This window comes from Protomyctophum bolini (assembly GCF_963924005.1).
Source record: "Protomyctophum bolini genome assembly, chromosome: 12".
In the NCBI taxonomy this organism is placed as follows: Eukaryota; Metazoa; Chordata; class Actinopteri; order Myctophiformes; family Myctophidae; genus Protomyctophum; species Protomyctophum bolini.
The window spans coordinates 34,028,740-34,053,799 of record NC_137873.1 but is presented as its reverse complement, the minus strand read 5'-3'; the positions used below and the strand labels follow the sequence as shown (position 1 = coordinate 34,053,799).

The following is a 25,060-nucleotide window of genomic DNA, read 5'->3' as shown; positions in this document are numbered from 1 at the left end:
CTGTGACGGTAAGATTAATTTAATACATACGTTAATGGGAGGACCAACAGAAGACATACATTTGTACTGTACAGGGAGATGCTGTAGTGTAGGCTACACAGTCAAAACACTGAAAATCCTTCCATTCTCAGCGTTGAATGAACACTTATGGACCTCATATAATTTGTTGTTTGCAGTGTTGCACTCCGGAAACAGCAGATATACAAGCTCACAACGAGTGCTGTAGATCGACTAGTAGATTGGTGCAGTAGGTTGTGTATTGTCAGTGTGCGACACCAAAAGCAAATTCCAGCTTGAGGGTTGTGATGTGTATAGGAACACAAGCTTGCATTTCATAGCATGTTGCATGCTGTCACTGTTGGGCAGAAATCTCCAAACTGCAACTTTATTTTTCTCTGTCATTTAATGCCCTACTTCGTCATACAAGATTGTCAAGCAAAAGTAGTGAAAATTCACAATTTCGGAACATTTCCAATTCCATTCCATTCCTGAAAAGTTATGGTTTTTGACATTCCACCTGGCAGCGACGACGTGTACTGATATTGTGTGCACGGGTGGACAAGTTCATGGTACAGTAAGTGTGCTTTAATTTAATTCATGCCTTTTCAAATAAATAAATACCAGGTTTGCTTGGCAATGAACAAATCTTGTTTTGTTTTTGTGAGAACAGTACTTTAATACAGATTACAAAAATACAGCATGTTTAGAAAGTTGGTCAAATTAACAGCCGTTTACAAAATAAAAATATCCAGTATATTTCAATGAAGCAACGGCAACCATACAGTACCAGTTGCTCCCAGCAACAACAAAAAAAGAGACCGTCATAATGTTATGCAGTTTGAGTTCCGCTGTTTCCTCTGTTTCCACCTCCAGCAATCGAGGAGCCAGATCCAGGACGGCCTCCTCGACCTCCTCCCTTTCCACCACGACCACTGCGTCCGGAGCCTTTGCCAGACTTGCTTCTTCTTGTCCTGATCTTCTTCTGTCATTTCAGGAGACAAGAGATAAAGTAAAACCCTGGTTAATATTTAGTTGTACGATGGTGTCCTGTGTCGAAAATAGCAGATCTACAAGTTCATAATACAACGTGATGCAACACTTTGTGGGCTTGTAGATTTGATTACTTTTTGTGTGTGGAACACCTTCGTACAACAAAGTAGGCTATACGTCTGGCATAATGGACAGTGACACTTAGGGAAAAGGTGTGCATTTTTCTGGTTTTGTTCTTTTGTATAACTGAAGATTGTTTCTAGTGTGTTACTCGATGCCTGCTACAGTATGTGTCATTCAAAGGTCAAAGGAATATCATCTGAATTCTCTAATAGAATACCGGTACTATAGCATCTTTAAACACTACAGATATTGGTCACGGTCTGCATGCAATTATGTACCTGCAAATCTTGTTCTGCCACATCACATCTGAATTCAAAGGCACTGATCTCGTCAACGTCTTGAACTGGGTGAGTAACATCCATGTCGCATAACATTCTTTTCTGAAAAAAGACATTTTCATTTTTTTTAATTGAAGACCTGAAGAACATACTTGTATTTCACTCCGAACACTCTTCATAGTTTCAGTTGCCTTTCAATTATAAAATAATTATTATATAGCTACTTAAACGTACCCCATGTTTCTTCAGAGAACACAATGTGTCGTTACACTCTGTCTCTTGTGCAGTAAATATCAGCCTTCTGAAAGAAACGGCAGATAGGTCGGCATCCTCGGCTGCAGCTGTCATAAAATAAAATAGATAAGATGAGATCTTTATTCATTCCCAGGAAGAAATTCATGTCAAAATCTGCAAAAAAGGCTATTGGAAGTGTCAGTGTAATATGACTTTCCATTTCCAACATGTGCAAATACAAGTAGTAGGTCTTCTGACATACTCACAGTTTCAATTTGGACATCATTGTGAAGCAGGCGGTAGTTCTGCAGAGGAAATTTGAGGTTTAAGATGAAGTCTTCATAGTTGGGTTCAGCTCTAGCCAGCAAAGCAAGCAGAGAAAGAGTGAAGAACAATGTCATACTCATTTGAGTCTTCATCTTTGTGTCTATTTCCTAAACTGTACGGTGGTAGTGCTCATATACAGTGGTTGACTCTTGCAGAATTTCCATTGTTGAGCAATCCACGATTGGGGAAATCTGCCCAGGAAAGAAAACATAGCTTACCGTAACAGGGTCAAACGTTCACAGGTAGAGTCATGATTTTCACAAGAGGAGAAATCGTTTTGTTTGTAAATTGTGAGCTTTAGAACTACAAATTATTTAAAAAAAAAACAATAAACAAAGTTATAAAAAAATGTAATAATACCATTCATGGTTGTTTGTTACAGTGTTTATCATTTTGACAGTTCATGTGTTGGCACAAAACAATTACAAAGAGGAATTTGCTTCACATGTTACAACACATATCTTGCAATATGCTCATGTCAAAGCAATATCTCAAGAGATTACGTTAAAGGGATAGTTCCGATTTTTTAAACGTAAGCTGTATGAAATACGTACTTGCCATTAATATAGTGGTTGCAACTGTATTAATTGATTGCCCAAGTCCTGTGGTGGGGGTTCTGCTCTGGTTTTGGTGAAATATTAAGTACCGGTAGTACATTTTGTGGGGGGCACAGGGGGCCACGCATTGAAAGTAAATTAATCCACAAAACTAACGTAATTTGTATTGTTGACCTATTTAGTATTAGTGCAACTTTCATTCATTTTTGACCCCTCTATCACACGGAACTATATTTTTTGTGTCCATATCACCACGCCCAAAAAATAGAAAACCACACACCCTTTCACGGGTGTGTGGTTTTCTTGAATAGAATCACTATACTTAAAGTTCCAAATGATGATAGTGACTCAGATAAAAATACATCACAAGTGATTATTATAATACATTCTAAACTCATATCCTAATCTCATTGTATCCCTCATCAACGTGTGATAGGTGCTTTATGCATATTGGTTACTTGTTCAAGTGTTCTTGTAAAGTTGCTTTTGCTTGACCACAAATACTCAGTATTATTTAGATGGCGTCTTTAGACAGATGGTAGGTGTTCATGTTTACTATAGTAGTATCCATGTTAAAGAACTACATTATTATTTTCCCACTTTACTTATGCAACTATCCTGTTTGTTGACTAGGGTTTATCTTTATGCCATTTGCTCTGACTTTAGGCGTATACAGTAAGCTAAAAGATGCTAAAAGATATCACTAGCCTGGTAAACCATCCCAGTCGCGTGAATTCACATTATCAACTTCTGCAGACGGGAAGCGATGTGTGGGATTTTTGCAGAACAAAAAAAAAAAACATTTCACACCGTCATAATTCAACATGAGAAAATATGATGCACAGATTCAAATGTATATTATATATTTTTTTTATTTCAAATCAACATCACATGTTCAGACACACTTTTCATGATTAAATACACACAAAATGAATTAGCCTCTCTATTTCATTCATAGAAAATGAAATGTGTAGAGTAAAGCTGTGCTGAAAACAAGGTATTTTGGCATGTTTCATTTTCAGCTAGTGTTTCTTAAAATGACCAAACCATAAAACAAAACAAAAACAAAGCTAAGTAACAAAACCTATTCAACACTTTTAAGGGTGAAAACTTAGCACCTTTGTCCAGTCGATATGATTCATAGACTGGTGTATTAGTTAGTGGATACTGGATACGAAGCCATAGTGTGAGAGGGTTGGCCATGATAAGAACGTCAGCTACAGCCTCCTCAGAACTACTGCATGTTTAACAGTGACTGCGAAGACAGATGGTGTGAAGACACCAGACGCGATGACGACATTAGTCGTTGTCGGACGATAATTGATCTCAGCATAATGTCTGTTTTAACTGACGTTACAAGCCACACCCACAATATCATAGTACAATTCCACTGTGCATACTCGATGTCATACACACAATGACATGCCGATAAAAAAATTAATAATAAATACTGTACATACGTGCATCTAAACCTGCAAAGGGGAAACATGAGGGTTTTACGATAAAGTGGCGTGTCTATGGAGAACTAATCCTAAGGCACTGTTAAAGTAAAGGGACGCAGACGTGACAGTGAGCCCTAGATTGCGGAGACAGCCCGAGGAAATCAATTCTGTACACAAACTTGAGCTGCCTCCAACGTCTCCACAACTTACAACTCCCTGCATTCGAGAAATGAGGAGCACAACAAATGAACAGCAAATAGCACAATGCGTGTAGTGTGTCTGACATGTCTAAAGTGTGACAGAAACACAGAGAGACATCATCCCGTACAGGGGCAACTATTACGGACCCCGAGGTAACATCAACCTAATGTATGCTTTCGCCACAGTGCGTCCAGATGGTTTGGTGTGGACAATAGGACTATAATAATAATAATACACATGTTACTGCTATGAGAGGAGACTGACTCAATGTCCCTTTGAGACCTGTCCTATCTAAAATGTAGTTGACGTAAATATATCTATTGTTGATATAAAAGTAGATTGTGAGTCAGTGCAAAATGCTGAGTTATATTAGCGCACGCACGCACGCGCACGCACACGCGCACACACACACACACACACACACACACACACACACACACAGTCTTACAGTAGCGGAGGATGACAGTCGATGGAGATAAGATCAAATTGTAGCCTAGAATGCAGTCCAAGTGAGAGGAGTAATCTACTGTGTGTGATTTCAATGAGTAGTTATGCAGTGGTACAAGTGCACACATGCCACTATTTGTTTAACCAATTCAGGACTGAGAACAGATTCTACAAAATGTCTTCTAAATCTTTTCTGAAAAACCTTGTGTTTATACAGCAGTGGTTCTCAAACTATTTCATGTCAAGGAACCCCAAAAACTATATGTATCTGGCTTCTGACCCCCATCTGAAAATATGTTGTTCCAGGGACCCCGCCAGAAGCAAAGATTTGAGTTAAAAACGTTAGCCCTGAAACAATATATATTCAAAGATTTGCGCCACGTGTTCATGATTTTAAAATAAATAGCAGATCTACAACCTCGTAGCATGGCACTCGGTTCCGCGCTATGAGCTTACAGAGCTGCTATTTTTCAATAGCTAAAGTATAACATAATGATTAAAACACCAAAAGGGGTTCCTTAAAGCTAAAAAGGAATCCCAAGACTGAAAATGATTTTTTTGCAAATCTGCACTGATCTCATTAAATGACCCCCATGAAATCCTCAGGACTGAAATCAGAACTTTAAGCCCTGGGTTCCCGTCCTGGATGGGTTAAATGTGTAGATCACATTCAGTACAACAGGAGGCGCAGTGTCATCATCACTGACAGCAATATCACCAGAAAGCATTTCATTTCAGGTTTGTTTCACGAAACACTGCACCTGCAATGTTCCATTTTCTGATTACATGTCAGACATTCTGAAGTCATTCTTTTCTTTTTGCTTCTTCTCTAAAGCACGGGAGTTTTAAGCGTTTTTCTTTTTTTGCTAAACATTCCTTATTTGTGACAAATCCATATTTGAAATGTACCAGTATTTAACTTTTTTTTTATATATAATAGATTAAATAAGTGGGGCACAAAAATAAATAAACTTAAACAACGATGCAGAGTGTGTAAAAACAAATGCATACATTTTTACCACCATCCTCTCTCTCATTTAGAAAGCAAAAAAAACACTGAGAAGTCTTGCTATTTAAATCTTCAAACTAAAATGTCCAATCGCTGCAGATGCAACAATACATGCTTTAGAATCAGCCCTTGCAAGAAGTTCCATTTCTTTTATGTGCACATTTTGGGAAAAGGGACACAATTTCTATAGCAGCACAAAAAACAATGTACATAACACATGCCAGTGCCAAGAAATTCCACCGTGCTTTGTTCTTGTAAAACTGTCCATGACAGCGATTTTTTTTAACGAAAAAAGATGCGTTTATCAGGACAATGATTTTATCGGGACAATGATTTTATCGGGATGCATCTGTAAGATGAAGAATGGAACCCATTTAAACCTGGCATTCAAATCCTAATGCATATCAATGCATAGTTCCAGGTGTAATTGTGAGCCATGGTTCAGTCTTGCTATAGGCTCCAAGAACGTAAATATGAAGGGAACATTACTAGGTGCTATATTAATACTGAAGAAACTCTGTACTTAGGCCCACAAAACAGAAACTGAGCAGCTTTCAAAGCATTCATTTGGATGTCCAGTTTAAAAACATATTTCATCAAGCCCAATTGGGCTTTTGTCATGGGTTTGCATGGCTGTGTCTCATTTGGAAGAATACGTCCTACAGTATATTCACCATGGTAGCTTATTAGGAATGTTCCTCATTAAGCATCTGCTGTGGAAAGTGGAGGCAGGCACTGCAATATTCAAGTGTCCAAAGCTAAATTCTATGCAGGGCAATGTAATCTACCAAGCCTCTTGAACGGTGTGTACTCGCACCAAACAAGGCTGAAGGCTCTCAAACTATTCAAAATAAAGCTTTTTTTTTATCCCACGATTTTGTAACCCATTTTCACCCCTGTGTCAATCATCTACTGTGATCCTGGGCTCTACACACCCTCCGCCAACCTGGGGAGAGCAACGGACTTAACTCATGCTTCCTTCATGCTTGAGTGTCCAAGTTGCTCCTTTACACCTGACAGGGGGGAGTTTCCCTGGTTGGACGTAGCGTGTGAAAGGAACATGTTATTCCAACCAGTTCCTTTCCCCTCCATCAGGCGCCCCGGCTGGCCAGGGGGAGGCAGTTTAGAGACCAGGATTACTGCATGTTTTTGTGAGGGTACCTACCCTAGGGGACACGGGGAGAACATGCAAACTCCACACAGAAAGGCCCTTTCGCCAACCCCCGCCTTCGGGTATGGGCACTGATGACGCGGAGGAGGAAACACAAAATAAAGAATTTTGCCCATTTCCTGTCAGCCTACTGTCTGTCCCTCCATAAAAAATATAAAATAAAGGCGAAATGTAATTTTATCCCGAAGCTGATGCTAGGGGTCGAGTGCTTTTTCCACTACTACTGACGACCCTCATTAATGATCATCAACGGCTTATAACCGGCAAGATTAAAACGTACTGAGAAATTTAAAATGGACGAATGAAGTCGAGGAAACTGCTGCAGGGACCATGCATAGTATACTGTATAGCCAAATAAGGGTAGACTTAGTCTGCTGCCATTCTGTGCGGTAGTGAAAAAATGAATTTCCTACATGCGGTGGAGAGGTTTGCATTACTTCATACTACTAGATCTGTGTGAGTAATAGTGCATAGTACACAATTGTCATCAAACCAGACGATTTTCGATTGATGCATAATTAAAATATCAATTCAGATCTTAATTGTAATGCAAAACACAATGGAAATAAAAGTCCCAGTTGCAGCGTGTCGACTTTCTGAAATGCTCAAGGATCCTTATTTACTCGAGTCACATGTATAAGGCAACAGTAGTTTTAAAATAGGAACTTCACTTTAGGGAGAGAAAAAAAAGAGTACCTTCCCCTTTTAATGTTTAACTAATTATTGTTAAGACTTAAATTAACATCCCTAGTTTCCTCACAATTTCAACACATTAGGAACTGGAAATTCTGTTGTAATGATGTCCTAAGCATTCTTAAAAATGCTAACTAGGAGCTTCCTTGCAAATGAGACAGAGCCTATGGTGTCTTAGAATTGACTCAAGTAATATGACTGCCACCCACTCCTCATTATCGCAACACAGTTTGATCTTTGTCAAGCATCAGATCTGGTAATACAAACAAAAAGTGATTATTCAGAAGACGGCAAAATGTATTTACAAATACATGGGCCAAGTACAAGGGGTGTTAAAAAAAACGTCAATTAAACGATCCTATGTAATGATTCTGAATATGGTTTGTCAGCTACAATGCAGCTCACATTCTTTGCGACAAACGGAAAGAAACCCATTCAGCGGGAAATCAGACATGGACTGTTAAAACTCCTGAATGCATATGGACGCAGAACAGAAGCTGTGATGATCCACACCGACTATCGTGCCCTTCCGACACAGATAAATATCATAATCACATAATATAGTCTTTCACTCACTCACCCGCACACAATCTTCATGAGCCATATATGAATGTTCGCTCATAACAAAAACGATGATCAAAGGGATGGAAGACATAATGGTTTCCCTGATGCCATATATTCCTCTTGATGTGACAGCGGGAGGCATGGAGGTGCAAAAGACAGTGGTTATTCGATGAGCTTCTCCCGCTACAGACGCTGATGGATGTCTTTAAAAGATCCAGTCTAAAACTCTCTCCACGCAGATCATCTAAGGCCACAATGTTCATTGACGAAAAGTAACGTGTAAACACTACAAAGAGAAGAGAGGAGAAGACCATTATGTTACCCGTGGTAGGACAACGGACCACATTTACACAGCAGCCATGTTGCTCTAATCTCACACCGTACACTCGGGTATGAAGTTAGAGCAAAATGGCCAATACACATATCATCGGTTTGATCCATTACAGAAAGGTCATGCCACGAATGTCATCTGGTTGAGAGTTTTAGAGGACACTTACCCTATGACGTTAAGGCACTTCAGCAGCTACTCCCAGTGCCCTGGAGTTTTGGAGTAGGTCCACTGTTAAGTTCTTCTTCTCCTTCATCCTCCTCTTCCTCTACAGTCCAGCCACCCAGCGGGAGAGTTGTGGGCATAGAAGTGTTGGCTGCATGGCCACTGCGTGCCTGAGAACCTGATGGACATGATGACACAGATGAAATAAAATAATAAGAATAAGAATTACAAAAGAAATGCCATAGTTTCAGACAGTTATACCTTGTTTTATACATTTCATTATTGGTTACATGTTGTCAATTTTCCATGGCACCTCATATTTGGTTGCATGTTCAGTTCATGTCATGGATTTTCTAGAAACAATTCATGTAAAATCCTTCATTAAAAGCAAAGTAAATGCAACTTTCCGGATTTCAACCGGATTTCAACCTGGATTTCCTGCCCAAGTGCTGACATTTTTACCATTGGGTTAATAGAACCTGCTCAGGGAATAAATTACATTTTGACCATCAGGTCAAAATTCCTGTCAGATCCTGTGTCCACTGTCCAGGTGAGACATGACCTTTGACACCGTCTTGGAATGACCTACAGACCAGACTAAAACTGGCTTCTGTGATTCCCCCTAGTGAGTTTTAAAAGGATTGCCATGGGCACACTTCCCAGACACTAGCCTGGTCCAGCCAGCGTGCTTTATGGTCTAGAGGGGTGGGTGCGCATGGAGCAAGTGCTGGAGAATTCTGGTTCACCGATAATATTCTGTAAACATGCATTTCTTACACTTAATGTAGAGGACAAAGCCTGATAAAGATGCATTATTAAATCAATTAAATCATTTCATCGTACATAAGTAACAGTTTTGTAACCACCAAAACCTGTATATTGCTTTGTTGACTTGCTATGTTGTTTTCGTATTTCTACAGTTGATGACATCAGGAATTTGTTCAGGTGTTTGAAATAGCTAAATAATATATTTGTATTGAGCTTTAGAACTACGATTAATATTTTGTGCAGAAGATGCAAAGAACAAGATGATATTATTACAAGCTGTAACTTGCACATTTCCTCGAAAAACAGACTCAATTGTTTTCACAGAGATAGAAAGCAGAAAACAACCACTGAATGCACTAGTACAGGATAAGCTATAAAAAATAAAATAAAATCATAAAAAATATTGCAAAAATATTGCAATTCATCTACAATGAATTATTTATATTACGTGTATGAGCTTCAAGCAGTACTACTTGTCAACTAGCTCGCACAAAAGAGCAGTGGTAATTCGTTGCAAAATAAGCTACAATTAATGTGATTTTCACACAATCAACTTACTGGTGTTACTGTGTAGATCTCTCATTGGCACTGGGTTTTGCCATTGCCCTGAGGTTCTCTGGGGCTGGGAACTCTGCTGGTGGACCTGGGGACAAAAAAGGCTATAAGAGTACAGTACTATAAGAGGCAGCGGTGGCCGAACGGTTTGCGGAGCGGTCTTGATACGGGAAGGTCGCCAGTTCGAATCCCCGGACCGGCACGTTAAAATTACCACGGCTGAAGTGCCCTTGAGCAAGGCATTGAACCCCTACCATGAAATGTTCTATGAGCAAGGTGTGGCTGTAAACAAGCATCTCAAGCTTAGTCCACTTCCCTGGGTAAACAAAGAACTTTGCTTTGCTTTGCTTAGCATTTATTCTACCGCCAAACCTGACATTTTGTCCATGACTGGTAACTTACCTCATGCATGTAGATCGCATGGAGACTCATCTCTGCTGAGGCGAACTCGGAGACTAGTGCATTGCTCCGGGGATGAGACTCACTGTTGGTCATGCTGTGGATAAGAAATACAATTATTATACAGGTTTTTTTATCAATGTTTCAACGCAGTGTACTACTACAGATGATCACAATCGGGCAGAAACCTCGTATCTCCATATTTAAACTTTTGTTTAGTGAATGCCCTACCTAAGCAAGCGAGTGTCACATAAAAGTAATAGCCAAACTACAAAGTTGTGTTGCGAGCTTGTAGATCTTCTATTTTCGAAACATTTCTGACAGTGAAAGTAGTAAGTCTGCCTGTGTGTTATGCATTTTATAAATATTTTAAACCATTAAAAGTAGTTAAAAAAAAGGCAAAATTGGATGCATTTGGAACACAGGTTCTTTTTGTCCACCATTTCCTGAAAAGTAACAGTTTTGGACACTCGTGTCTTCCTGTCCGACAGTGACGAAACGGTGGAATGCCAGATGGGTACCCGTCATTGGTGGAACAAGTACTCAAATGTGTTAGTTAAGTAAAAGTATCAATACTGCAATATAGAAATACTTTTTTACAAGTAAAAGTCCAGAACTTATATATAGAAATATTGGCATGAAATGCCAAATAAGACTTTTTTTCCACTGGAAATATCCTCCGTCGTGTAAATCGGGGACTTAACTAGACCATTCAATGTTCTTTTTCCACAAATGAGTCTTGAAAAATAGGCCTTGTGGTTAGAGTGTCTGCCCTGAGACTGGGAGGTCGAGGTTCAATCCCCAGCCGGGTCATAGCAAAGACTCTAAAAATGGGACCCAGTGCCTCCCTGCTTGACACTCAGCATCAAGGGTTGGATTGGGGGGTAAGTCCCTACGACATAGTAGCGTAATCACGCTGCCTCACGCTACAGAAACAGGAGATAGGCTCCTGCCCTATGGGCCAGCAAATATAACATCCATAATACACCTTAAAGTACCTATGCATAAATACAACAAGTCACCTGTCCTACTTTTTAGTAGCAGGGCAAAATACACCATATACACAATCTGAACCGATACAATAAATATATAGGCATGAACATAGGCTAGTACATATCCAAACATGTGCAGGTGTTGGACTGTACATCAAAGATGATCCTTTTGAAACTTCTCAAAGGGAACTTTCAAAGCCAATTTTAGTTTGGACTGATCATTCCACGACCAAGGGCCGAAGCAGGCCAGACATTTTTTACCCCCCCCCTCGGATTCGAATGCTGGTACTACACACCGCAGCCAAGCATTTGACCTGAGGTTTAGGCCGTTTTTACAACTTACTACCACTACTACTACTAAATCAGAGTGGTCCTATATTCGTTCCTTTCCACCACCAGGGTGGTACCACGGTACCACCTACCTGTCCATGACGGTGCGGTCGCTGCGGTACATGGAGTGGGAGGAGAAGGGCAGGAGGCTGTGCGAGCGGCTGCGGCTGCCGCCGTGGGGGAGCTGGGAGGAGGACGACAGGGAGGCCAGGACGCTGGCGGCCGCCGACGCCGCCGTGTTCTGCGGGAGGAAGCTGCAGCGCCGGTCGCGGCCGCCCGGCAGACCGCTCGCAGTCAGGACGGGGTGGCCCAGGACGCTGGCCAGGAGGTTGTCGGGCTGCACCGTGTGACACACAACACAAGACGTGATGTTACTAGCGGATTTATACGGCGGTTTCGTGAGCAAAAGAAAAAAGAAACGTTGTATATGTGAATCAGATGTTTTGTTTATGGTGTAGATTTGTCATTTAAAAAAATTATGAAAAATTAAATACACACACACACACACACACAGACACACACACACACGTTTTAAGGGAAAACAACGTGTGTGTGTGTGTGTGTGTGTGTGTGTGTGTGTATTTAATTTTTCGACAAATCTACAACATAAACAAAACATTTTATTTTATATACAACGTTTTTTTTTTCTGTGTATGGTAAAGTAAAATTTCACCCTTAATTAATTGATCTGAAATTCTCAATTTCAGTATTGAAAAATAATCTTGTTTTTGTTCACAGTGAACACGGATAGCCTGACATTAATTAAAGCTATGACTGTCTACAGTCTGTGACTGCTATATTCAAATCTAATGTCAGGAATACATGCACAGTATTCTAGGGTCTGGGATACATTGCTGATCGTTGCTGTTGGGAGGAAACCACCTAACTCATTTTCCCCCCTCTTAAATCACTCCGATTGAACACTCTTTACATCTGTGTGTTGGTTAAACATATTGAAAAGCAGTAAAAAGTGCTTCGGGAAAAAAAAACCCTCTTGGACCCTCAAATTCTCCCCCTCTCATTCAAGAAATTGATAATATATAAAGTCACAACACCAACTTTGATGAGGCAGTATTGCTTGGTTTTAAATATATAAGGTTTTCTTCATTTCCTGAAAATTTTATATTGCCGTATTTATTTCCTGAAAAATGAACATTTTGGAGTTAGGTGGTTTCTTTTCCCGACACGACAGTGTCGGGGTCAGGGATACACACCCCAGAGCCGGACTCATTGGAATGGACAGCAGAGATATATATTCTAGTGTCGGGGTCAGGGATACACACCCCAGAGCCGGACTCGTTGGAATGGACAGCAGAGATATATATTCTAGTGTCAGGGTCAGGGATACACACCCCAGAGCCCGACTCATTGGAATGGACAGCAGAGATATATATTCTAGTGTCAGGGTCAGGGATACACACCCCAGAGCCCGACTCATTGGAATGGACAGCAGAGATATATATTCTAGTGTCAGGGTCAGGGATACACACCCCAGAGCCGGACTCGTTGGACAGCAGAGATATATATTCTAGTGTCAGGGTCAGGGATACACACCCCAGAGCCGGACTCGTTGGACAGCAGAGATATATATTCTAGTGTCAGTGATACACAGATACACACCCCAGAGCCGGACTCGTTGGACAGCAGAGATATATATTCTAGTGTCAGGGATACACAGATACACACCCCAGAGCGGGACTCGTTGGACAGCAGAGATATATATTCTAGTGTCAGTGATACACAGATACACACCCCAGAGCCGGACTCGTTGGAATGGACAGCAGAGATATATATTCTAGTGTCAGTGATACACAGATACACACCCCAGAGCCGGACTCGTTGGAATGGACAGCAGAGATATATATTCTAGTGTCAGTGATACACAGATACACACCCCAGAGCCGGACTCGTTGGAATGGACAGCAGAGATATATATTCTAGTGTCAGTGATACACAGATACACACCACAGAGCTGGACTCGTTGGACAGCAGAGATATATATTCTAGTGTCAGTGATACACAGATACACACCACAGAGCTGGACTCGTTGGACAGCAGAGATATATATTCTAGTGTCAGGGATACACAGATACATACCACAGAGCCGGACTCGTTGGACAGCAGCGAGGTGCAGAGCGGAGCCTCAGAGAGCAGCAGCTGGGTGGAGGGTCCCGTCTGAGCGTCCTGGTGCACCTTCTCCTTCAGGTGGCCGATGAACACGGAGCTCTCCTGGGGAGGCTGCCAGCGCGGGTTCTTGATGGTGAAATGCATCAGGGACAACTCCGTCTTTCCGTTCTCAGCCTGCTGGTAAACGGACGCTTCCGTCTGGCCCTCTGACATCCACTGCAAAAAGAGATCAGACGTGATCGGACACGGACGTGCTCTGTCAAAAAACATCAAAGCTGACTATGCAAAAAAAGGTTCAGTAGAAAACAGTAAAACACTAATGCTTCAGAAAACACTCAAATAAAAAAAATTGCCCTTACCATTGGGTTCCCATGGCGTCTGATGTCCATCTGCGCGAAGGAGCAGATGTCCCCGACTCCGACGACCTCCACGGTGAAGTTCCTGAAGAAGTCGATAATCTCCAGGGATTTGTTCCTCAGGAGGAAGATGAGGATGAAGGGTGTGACGATGGGACTGAGCAGCTCTTCCAAAATAAATACCTGATTTGGAGAGAGAGAGAGAGAGAGAGAGGAGTTGCAATTTAGCATAAGGCAAAATGTAGAACTACTGCACTGGAAAACAACAACCACCACCTATAGGAAGTAGCAATTATGCGATTTTCAAAGAAGATATGAAGAAAGGTGTTTCAACATCAGCATTCTTCAGCGGTGAGTTGATGTGGCTCTCCTCTGCTTTCTATTTTCTTAACTTAATCTGTACAGTATGTGTCTCCATAGCTTCACTTAACCCATTTTGACCGGAGATCAGATTATAAAAAAATCTTCTACATCCTGACAGTTTTCTTAGATTTTTCAAAAATAGCAGACCTACAGTACAAGCTCGTAGCGTGCCACTCGGTGGCGAGCTATGAACTTGTAGATCTGCTATTTTTCAATAGCTAAAGCATAACATAATGCTAACACCAAAAGGGGTTCCCGCACCAAAATGGGTTAATCATTACAATACAGCTCAAACAACTGCACTGGCTTCCTGTCAAGTTCCGTATCAGGCTCCACAGTACCTCTCAGGCCTCCTCCATAAACCTCCTGTGACACCTGGAACCTGCGGTCCACAAACTTGGACCTCCTCTCTGTCCCCAAGGCAGTCAAGCGAACCTTCGGGGACAGGGCGTTCAGTGGCAGCCCCCCCCCCCCCCCCCCACCCTGTGGAACTCTCTCCCAATAGAGATTTGCATGCTCCAAAACTGGACTATTTTAAGGCTGCCTTGAAAAGACACTTATTCTCGCAGGCTTATGGCATATAGTTGTTGATTGTTGTTGGTAGTACATTTTGTTCATGAAAGGCGCTATATTATTTATTATTATTAGTTCAAAATATGTGTATGTAATGTACTGTACTGTGTATATCCACAAATCATCTGACATAGGAGCTAATGTAAAAATGGTACTTTGATTGTTCATTACATTACATCATCTTTATATAATAATAGATACAGAGAGAGATAGAGCAGCAAAGTGCCTCCGGTCAGGTTCAGCTGGGAGTAGCACCACAGCCTTATCCACGCGTTATGCCCTCGCACTCAGAAAGCCACGTGAACTGAAAACATACAGTAATGATACCACTAAATCTTTCTGATTGTAGTGTAGTATAGGACTCGTCTTTGTCATAGCATTGACAATTGGCTGTATGAAATGGCTAGGGGTGCAACAGTAAATTAAACTTTTTTTTTTGTAATTGATTTGAAGAATATTCTCTTTTTTCTGTTCTAAAGTAGCAAAAATAACAGTATTAAATAGTGCGTAAGTAGTTAATCAGGCTAATCGATTTAGTCGATTATTATATTAATAAAAAAATCACACCCCGTGTGAAGTGAGGGGCGCTCTCATCATGACCTAGAAATAGACACCATGTCAATTTGCTCAGACACTATGACGTAAAAATTATCCAGTCAACGGGAATTTAATGTTTGTTTGTGGACGGTAACTAGCGCCCCTCAAAAACAATAACCGCTCGTTTCATGTCATTTGCAGATTCTTTAAAAAATAATTAATTAAAACCATGCTTCAAGAATATTCCATTAATCCATTCTGGGCGCCGGGAACCCCTTTTGGTGTTAGCATTATGCTATGATTTAGCTATTGAAAAATAGCAGATCTACAAGCTCATAGCGCGCCACCGAGTGGCGCACTATGAGCTTGTAGGTCTGCTATTTTTGAAAAATCGAAGAACGACTGACATAGAAACAGCTTTTTCAGAAAACTGTCAGGATGTAGAAGACATTTTTAGAATCTGATCTCAGGTCGGAATGGGTTAATAAATGAGAAATCAGCAGAATAACAACATACAGTATAGTTGCACCCTTAGAAATTGCTCCTCAGTGACGGCCAACGACAAAAACAGAAAACTCAATCTGTGTTTTTAGGCCATGAGGGTCATGACTTCCTCACCGCTTTGTACTGGAACAGCTGTGCCACCTCATCGCGGGTCTCGCTCTTGTTAGCGTTGCCCCTCCAGTGGTCGGGCATGTAGTGGATGTGTGCCAACACACACTGCAACAGCTGCTCTGGACACCACACCATATGCTCATCTGGGATGAAGGACCTGGCGTGTTGGTGGGAAAACTCACACATGTCATTTCTTTTTTTCCAAACCATTTATTGAACATGTGAATCATTGAGGAGTGAAGGGATATTATGCATACTGATTACATAATATAACTTCCACATAAAGATGTACGTCTGATGAAGGAAACACTGCATTTAAATTTGTAATGTATTTTATAGTTTTTTATTTGACTTTTTTTTTTCTATGCACCAGTCCACCAAAAAAAAAAGAAAAAAACTTTCAGGTGTGGAAAAGTTTATAAGTTACTATAATATGTGAACTGGGAATGCCTAGGAGTGACTAGTAGTTTGATATGCTTGGCGTAAATCTCATTTGATGAGAACAGACAGTGTGCAAATAAAAATGTCACTTGCTTCTAAATAGTTGGCATTTAACCAATTCTGAACGGGAACCCCTTTTGATGTTTTAAGCATTATGTTATACTTTAGCTATTGAAAAATAGCAGGTCTACAAGCTCATAGCGTGGCACTGAGTGCCGCGCTACAAGCTTATAGGTCTGCTATTTTTGAAAATGTGGCACAAATCTTTGAATATATATTCTTTCATTTTTTTAAACGAAAACCTTTGCTTCTGGTGGGGTCCCGGGAACTACATATTTTGAGATGGGGCTCCCTGACAGGAGCACCACTAACATAGAAACATGGTGTTGTTCGGAAAACTGTCATGTTTTAGAAGACATTCGTAGAATCGATCTCAGGTCGAATCCCTCACCTGGCGATTGTGATGGTAACTCCCAGCACGGTGATAGCGGTCAGGATGTGCTGCACCGTCAGAACGTCCTCGTCGTAGACCGTCAGGGCGATGAGCACGGCCAGCACCGAGCCGGAGAAGAAGGCAAAGTTCTTGGCCAGTACGGTGAGCAGCGGCGACGTGAAGGAGTTCATGTACTTGGAGGTGGGCTTGTAGCCGCGGCCCAGGCGCCCGTGCAGCTCGTGGTCCAGCTCGTTGAAGTGGCGCAGGTAGAAGCGGCCGTACAGCGACCAGCGACGCGCGCCCAGGCTCCCGGGCTCCCGACGGATCACCTCCGTGTAGCTGAAGAAGGCATAGAGCACCTGCCACACCAGGATGAACGGGCACAGCAGCAGGTTGGCCAAGCCCATCAGCAGGATGATGCGGCTCAGCTGCTGGGCCAGCTCCAGGCGGTTCCCGGCGCGCTTGTACTTGGGGTGCAGGTTCCACTTGTTCTGGAACAGCGAGCCGGGCCCCCAGAAGAGGATGAGCTCAAAGTTGTACTTCAGGCCCTGGGTGAGGAAGACCACGTTGCCCAGCAGGGGGAGCTGCAGCTGCACTGGCAGCAGGGACTTGTTCACCATGGCCACCATGTAGTTCTTGAACCGGAGGATGCGGTGGTAGATGTCCAGCTCCGTCAGCTCCTTCTTGTGGATGCACATCTGCTGCTCTCGCTGCAGACTGATGAGGCGGTCCTGGACCTCTTGCCATGAGAAGTTGCACAGTTCGTCCTGGGAGATGAGAAGGAAGCGAGAATGAAAGAAACGGCACTAAAAAGCCTACACGGCACATTACAGCAACACCGAGTAACATGGACGTGCAGAGAGTGTTTGCACTTTTGTGCAAAAATAGCAGATCTACAAGCTCACAACGTGTCGCATTGCGACGTGTTCAGAGCTTGTAGATCAGCTATTCTCGGGTCGCAACCCAGCACTCTTTAGCTAGTGGAGATGCGGTGTACGACATGGATTTCTAAACAAATTTGTTCAGCGCAAAATACTGTTCACGTTCACCATAGTAAAGGCTGCATTCGTGGTCTGGAAAGGGCAGTTGTTTTACAGACGGGTAAAAGGGCAGGGGCTGAAGCCACCTTTTTATGTCTATGTGTGCGCGTCCCTGCCGAGTGATGTTAATCTTCGTTGCCATCCAAAAGTAAACCGAAAATTATGAACTAATCTCAAACTTGATTTGGTTGTGTTGCGCCGTTTTGAAGCGGACTTTTGGCTTCAGAAAGCAAGGTGAATGCAATGCAGGCCTCACCATTCTGATCTTTAGTGCTTTGATGTAGAATTGCCGGATCTCCCAGTAGCTCAGGATGTTACAGAAAACTTTGATGAGACGATAGATCCAGAAGATTCCCGCCATGATGAGGAGGAATATGATCCAGCTACTGTCTTGGATCCTAGGAAGAAACGGAGGGTAGAGCATTGACCACCAACAGTGACCACCAACTTTTTGAACTTCTCAATTTCCGTCCCGCTTTTACTCCAAACCAAGCAAAACAACAGATTCTGAACATAAAACATATGATTTGGGTTAAAACAAAGGAAAGTGGAGAAAGCAAAAACAAAAAAAATGGTACAAGACTGTAGTGCTGCACGATTCCTGCTCAAATGTGAATCTTTGTGAATTTTCCTCCACAAAAATTCGAATTTAAACATTATAGTTTTTTCCATCAAAATATTTATTGCCTTTAGTCTGTAGTTGCTGAACATTACTACATTGAAAATGTAGCACCTGGAGCCAACTACTGTGGCATTATCATTAAATAGACATCAAAGTGCTTGAATTAAACCTCTCTTTTAAGTCTCTCTCTTGTAGCAAAAACATAAGAAGATTCTTGTACAAATTTAGAAATGAGATTGCATAGTTGTCCATTTTTTTCAGATGAATTGTGCAGCACTACAAGACTGTGTATAAAATAATGTATTTCATAAACCATTGCGTTTACCGTTCCAACGCTTCCAACCTAAAATTAGTTTAGCTTACTTACATCTTAAATGTGACCTTTATTGTGTTAAGTGTTTATACTATTATTAATGATAATGTGTTCATATTGTAGATCCCTTGGAATCTAGTAGCAGAAACTCACAAGCCGACGAGTTGCATTCCACTATTAAGCGACGGAGACATTCAAAGGGGCAGTAACCACTTCTATGGTAACAATGGGACAATGGGACATTTCTTAAAAACATGTCACTTTCTGAAAAGAGATTCAGTCATTATAATGGGCAAGTGTTCAAGGCTACATGTGTAAAGTAAACCCTCCACATCTCACCGCATGAACAGATGCATGATGCAATATGAATTATAAACAGATGTAGGAGTTTTGCAAGCTCACAAAGTCCCTTGTAATGCATTCAACCGACACTATCCTCCTAGTTAAGACTCTCAACGTACTCCTTTCTACAAATGAGACACTCAGTATCCCATTTCAAAACAGTGAACACATGGAAGAGACATGGCTTTCTTAGTATTATATAAATATCATTTTCTTTAGAGTTATAATTCCCCGTTATTATTTCTTACGGTATATTTCAGCATGGTTCCATTTAAATATATACAGTAGAAGGAGAAGAAGAGAGTAACCTCTCAACTGTAGCACAAGTTGTTCTCAAGTTAGGATGCCAAGTACCTCCTGCGTCACTCACTTTGTTGTAAACAAAATGTTCAGCCATGGTCATTTCTTGGATCAGGGTACCAAACTAATGGTAGGCCTACTGGTGGGGGGAAAACAAACTGGTGCCAAGCTACATCATGGAAAAGGCTCTGAGGGAGTTAGTGGGAGGGGGGGGGGGGTCTATGACTTGTGGTAAACTAGTGGCGGTGTCATGTGGTTGTCAGGCTGTTGGCCCAGCCTGTTGTCAGTGTCGGTAGCTACTTGGGCCATTTCACCATGCGGGGCAGGGGGCTATCCGTTACATCTTCCCTGCTTCCTAGTGCCACCCTGAGCATAGTGCACAAATAACCTGCTCTAAGGAGACATCCACTACAGGAAGTGTTGCAATTCATCAGCATCACAGGGCATTCCTTGGTGTAAACAGCAATGCCAGCTTGTGGCTCAATCTGGGAGCTTTACCGAATTAGCGAAATCAATGAGCATTAGAACCATTGCATCAAGTGACAGTTTTAAAGCCACAAATGTGACACAGGCCAATTCTCAAAGAGAGAAATATAATGCTATAATATACTTGGCTCTGTAAGTAAACCATAAGCTCTTCACCGTTAGCTAGACTAAAATAGCCGAGTCGGGCTCAGGTTTCACAGGAACCAGCCTCACAAGCACTCAAAAGCGTTTTGAATCAAATGCTATTTCATTGACTGTTGTTGTTTGTTTACAAACCGACCACAACTGTTCACAATCTCACATCAAAGTCGTTTAATGTGTGTGCTCCTGCTACTGCACAAAACGTGAAAATGTTAATACGTACCAACATCAAATATGATTTTACTGTGCAGAGTCTGCAGACTTATTCAAAACGACTGTTTAATAGCATTAGCCTGACATCTTAAATAAAAGTAATTTGTGTTCATCAGGATCTAGGTTAGAGAAGAAACCTGGAGGCTATATTAAAGTAGGCCACCACCACCGCTACATATTCCTTGTCTGTTGTCTGTGAACGGGAGTACATCTTCACGTTTCAAACTTCATTTTAATCTGACAAGAAACACTAGGTCACTCACTGGTCACAAATGTTTTAGGCTAGATCAATATAAAATCTATCACATGGGAGTTATTTCAAGACAAAAACAACCACTGCCAGTCATGGTCAGAGAACACGGAGTGTACAATTCATTACTTACTGAAATGTTTACAATATTTAAAAAGGAGCTGTAAGTGATATTTAAAACAAATGTATTTTGTTCAAAAGTTAAAGCTCCATATTTTCAAAGTACCGGTAGTCATTGCTATAATATATATATAGCTATAGTATTTGTTCAGTAACAGGGGGTCTCAACTCTCAATGTCTCTCCAGCATTTTAGTCTTTAGTAAACATAATTTTCAGGTGGGTCACCAATTTCATCTTTCTTTTTTTTTTCATTATTAGGATCTTAACATTCTGTTTATTGGACATTTCTGGATTGTTTTACATACTTATATGTATATACCGAAGAAGACATCTTAAAATAGTCAAAAACTGTTTTGTCGGTAATACAATAAACAAATAGTAGGAGTAAGACAAAGGATAGTTTTAATATAATATTTTTAATATAATATTTTTGTATCCTGATCTGAAATGTATTTTCTGTTTACTAAAGAGCTGGAGTCAGGAGACCCTGTTACTGAACAAACACTATAGAGCAGTGATTATTATGGAAATATATTTAACCCATTCTGGACGGGAAGCCGTTTTGGTGTTTTAACTAAGCATTATTTAGCTATTGAAAAATAGTTGTAGGTCTGCTATTTTTGAAAAATCAGAAAATGTGGCACAAATCTTTGAATATATATTCTTTTAGAAGACTTTTTTTTTCAGGTCACTTAACTCCTCTTTAGTATGACTGGGGGGAGAATCTGCACAATTGTACAACAATTACTGAGGACATACATACCGTACATTACTACAGTATTACCTTTCTGTGCACTCCTGGCTGGGTAGTATGGCATCAGGCAGAGTAACCTTGTTCCTGTCCAATGGGTTCTGGCCAGGCGTGGTGTGGTTGACGGCCCGGTTGGCGAACAGGACATCATACTCCACACAGTTGAACAGGAATGTTGTAAATGTGACAACAAACAGGAACTGACTGTAAAAGAGTATTATAAAGAGTGGATTTTGCTGTAAATATCATAATATTCTGGTTCAGATACTGAACTGTCAGAAATTAGATTAAAATCCCATGTGAATGGACCCATTACTAGACTGGGACAAGTAATTGAGACATATAACATACAGTAATGGCTTGCAAGTCACCATCAGGTCCCACCAACTTAACCCTATATACTTTGGGTGACTGGGGTCCTTTAGGCTCTAGTCTAAAGTTTAGGGGTCTATACTTACTTATACTTTTTCCCTCTACACCAAATCTCTTCCCCCCATAATTGAATATTCTACAGCTCTGACTCACATGATGAGACCATTTAATACACAACGTCACATCGTGCAGAGATAATAATACATGATTATGTAGATCCAAATGACAGTGTTTTTGTTTAACCTCATTTCTTTGAGGTTAGCAGACGGCGTCTGACATTATACTGTCCAAGCCAGGCCAGGGAATAGGAAGAAGCTGGACCTTATTGCAGATACATTATGAGATTGCATGCAGTACTGTCTACAGCGGCCTGTTCTCGTCTGCTCAGCGCTGGCTGAGCTTGTTCATTTCTCAGGCCTAACTTATCCTCCGTAGTACGGCGGTGTCGGTTGGTGGAGTATAAATTAAGCTTCAGCCTGAGGCATGCAACGGTCAAAACAACATGAAACACTATCTGCAAAATGTAGCCATGAAGGCCGGAGTGATCTGTGATCAGGCATCCTTATAGAATTATACATAATATAATCAAAACTGACTATATTAAATAAAAGCTATGTTCTTAAGAGTGTTTGAGGATGCTTTTCATTTCACATAAAAAACCAAAGGAGTTGCTATTATTTAATACTTACATAAGTTCGAAGAACTCCGTGACCATCATACAGGCAAAGCCATTCTTTTGATGAAAATGGTAGATGTGGACAGTCAAGTTAAGGGAAATATACTTTATGACCATGAACACGAAGTAAACATCACTTCACTCAACTAATAGGCGGTGTGTCAATACAGGCAGCAAGCACCGACAATCTCCGAGCATGCACATTTTCCACAGGCCTCAGGTGTCTTGAGTGACTGGTTAGGAAAGCCACTTTTCTAGTGAGCCAAGTTCAGCCAACATCACATGTTGTTTTCAGACGTCTTATCTCTAGGCCACTCAGAATTATCAAGGTTTAGGAGACCAGTAACCAATCAAAGCTACAGTAATATAACCACAGTGTTGTCAGAGATTAAAATAGGGTGCATTTTGCATCCCAAAACGCACTTTATAGTTAAGGGATGCAATAAAACAAGGACCTCTGCATCTACGGGATGCACTACTGTACTCAGCATGTACAGTAAAGATAATACACACACTAGCTTTAGTTATAATAATAATTTTTTCTTGTTTTCTACATGAATATAACCACATTATAACCATATAAAATGAAATGGGAGTTAAATGCTGCAATTTGTAAAAATGACAAAATATGACTCTTAACGTCGCTGAAGTGGGACACATCAAATGTCCCGTGGACTAATCTAAAAGACCATCCCTGCATACCGGGACTCATTACATTGAAAACCTATTTACATCACTGTGCAGTGTTTGCTAAGAACTATACGGTATACTTGTATTTGTGAAGGATATTCTTGTGAAGAAGTTATCCAGGTTCTTGATGTGGTGCCATGAGTCTGTAAGAGAACGGTCATCAAAGCACAGTGTAGCATTATGAAAAATCAATAATATCAACATAAGACTATTTACAGATACGTGAAGAGTGCTCACCAAAACATTGTGGACACACCTCAATGTTACATCCCCCAAAATGTAAAAACATTAATAATTTGGAAAATGATCTGAAGTGATGTAGGTATAGGCCTACATGATTTGATCAGTCCTAAATTGACCCTTTAACTTCTTTTACATTCCCATGACTGGCTAAGCCACGTAGCAACTTGAAGCCTTACATGTCAACACATGTTCAAATCATGTATACTTTGCAAATACTTCAGTCCATTTTCCAATTATTCTTTGGAGATTTACCATGGATGTGCGGTGCCCAGTGCCACAATGTTTATGTGTCCACTCTTCCAGACGATGAACCCATTTAACCCACGTACTGAACTGAACTGTGCAATGGACTATATGACAGAATTACTATGACATTGTGACACTGTGCTGAATCCATGACAGCAGTTCCCTGTAAAGAGACGAAAGACAGCATGTGCACATTGTGCAGCATGTTTTGAGAACATTGTTGACATATTTACCTTTCAGACCTTCTGTTACATGGAGTAATAATTCTTCCTCCCCTGGTGGCGAGTCCTCCTCGTAATCCTCAATTCTCTGATACTCCTGGTACGCTTCTAAATTGGCCATTATGCTTCACATTCTCCCAGATGGTCCCTGATAAACAAGTGTTGGGAAATTGTGAAACTAATACACAAGTATTCCGCTACACAGCTGCACTCACACTCACACTCACACACACACACACACACACACACACACACACACACACACACACACACACACAGAACTAAAGCTAACTGATATTGGCTAACTTGGTTGACAGCCAGCAGAATGATCTGGTAATTAGATGGACAGACTTGATGTGGCGTTTGGAGGCATTTTAAATCTACAAAGCATACCGACTACCGAGGTTAGGTAGCGTTACCTGCATGCAGCTGTCTATGCGCCTATAGTGTTGTTGTGGTGGCTGCCTGCTAGCCACAATGATTCAGCCACTCGTGGAGTCAACGATCGGGTCCTGCTACGATTTGTTTTGTTCCCGACTTGTCTTTTGGTCCATTCGGTGGGTCCTGAACCTCCTTGGCTTTGCTTCGGGACCTCCGGCGGGTCCTCCGAATAGAGGTCGTTTTCTAGCTATACCTGTTGACCATTAACTGTCTTTACTGTTTATCGAGCTATCTCTCCCCGAGCAACCTTAAGTTGGCTTCCAAAAATAACCCCATCTGCGAGTGATCGAGTCTCTCTCTCCACTGTTTTGTCTTTCACAAACAAATGTCAACAAAACACCATTGGCGTCACTTCCCCTTTGCCCGGCGTCACATCCGGTTATGGGTTGTAGTTTTATTTTTATTTTATTTATTTACAAACACATTTCCTTTTTTCCCTTTATATATATATATTCGGAAATGTTACACGAGTTGCTTGGAATTAATTATTAATCTAGTAATGTTGCACATCAAATTCAAGGAGTGTGGTCGGTGTCTGGTCAAAGCCGCTATTCAAAGCTCACATGCATAATCC

The 25,060-nt window shown here is 41.2% G+C and overlaps 1 protein-coding gene and 1 long non-coding RNA gene across 3 annotated transcripts; both read right to left on the bottom strand.

The window, feature by feature from the left end:
- Positions 1 to 724: 724 nt before the first annotated feature.
- LOC308325804 lies at positions 725 to 1,732 on the bottom strand. Its single transcript, XR_013965069.1, has 3 exons — positions 1,626 to 1,732; positions 1,392 to 1,493; positions 725 to 982 (listed from the first exon to the last, which is right to left on the bottom strand). It is a non-coding gene; the product is annotated as an uncharacterized lncRNA (long non-coding RNA).
- Positions 1,733 to 6,380: 4,648 nt separating this feature from the next.
- On the bottom strand, positions 6,381 to 24,791 carry atg9b (autophagy related 9B). Of its 2 annotated transcripts, none has more exons than XM_080777628.1 (15): positions 24,307 to 24,791; positions 24,058 to 24,250; positions 23,435 to 23,478; positions 22,659 to 22,723; positions 21,631 to 21,801; positions 18,315 to 18,456; positions 17,037 to 17,785; positions 16,148 to 16,301; positions 14,060 to 14,239; positions 13,671 to 13,916; positions 11,666 to 11,910; positions 10,255 to 10,348; positions 9,856 to 9,940; positions 8,534 to 8,707; positions 6,381 to 8,322 (listed from the first exon to the last, which is right to left on the bottom strand). In XM_080777628.1, exons 2-14 carry the CDS (start codon positions 24,164 to 24,166, stop codon positions 8,553 to 8,555), a joined length of 2,439 nt encoding a protein of 812 aa, XP_080633754.1. In that variant the 5' UTR covers positions 24,167 to 24,250; positions 24,307 to 24,791; the 3' UTR covers positions 6,381 to 8,322; positions 8,534 to 8,552. The 2 variants fall into 2 exon arrangements, with proteins under 2 accessions (XP_080633754.1, XP_080633753.1); XM_080777627.1 differs by having other exon boundaries at positions 24,058 to 24,193; positions 24,465 to 24,791.
- Between the last annotated feature and the right edge of the window lie 269 nt (positions 24,792 to 25,060).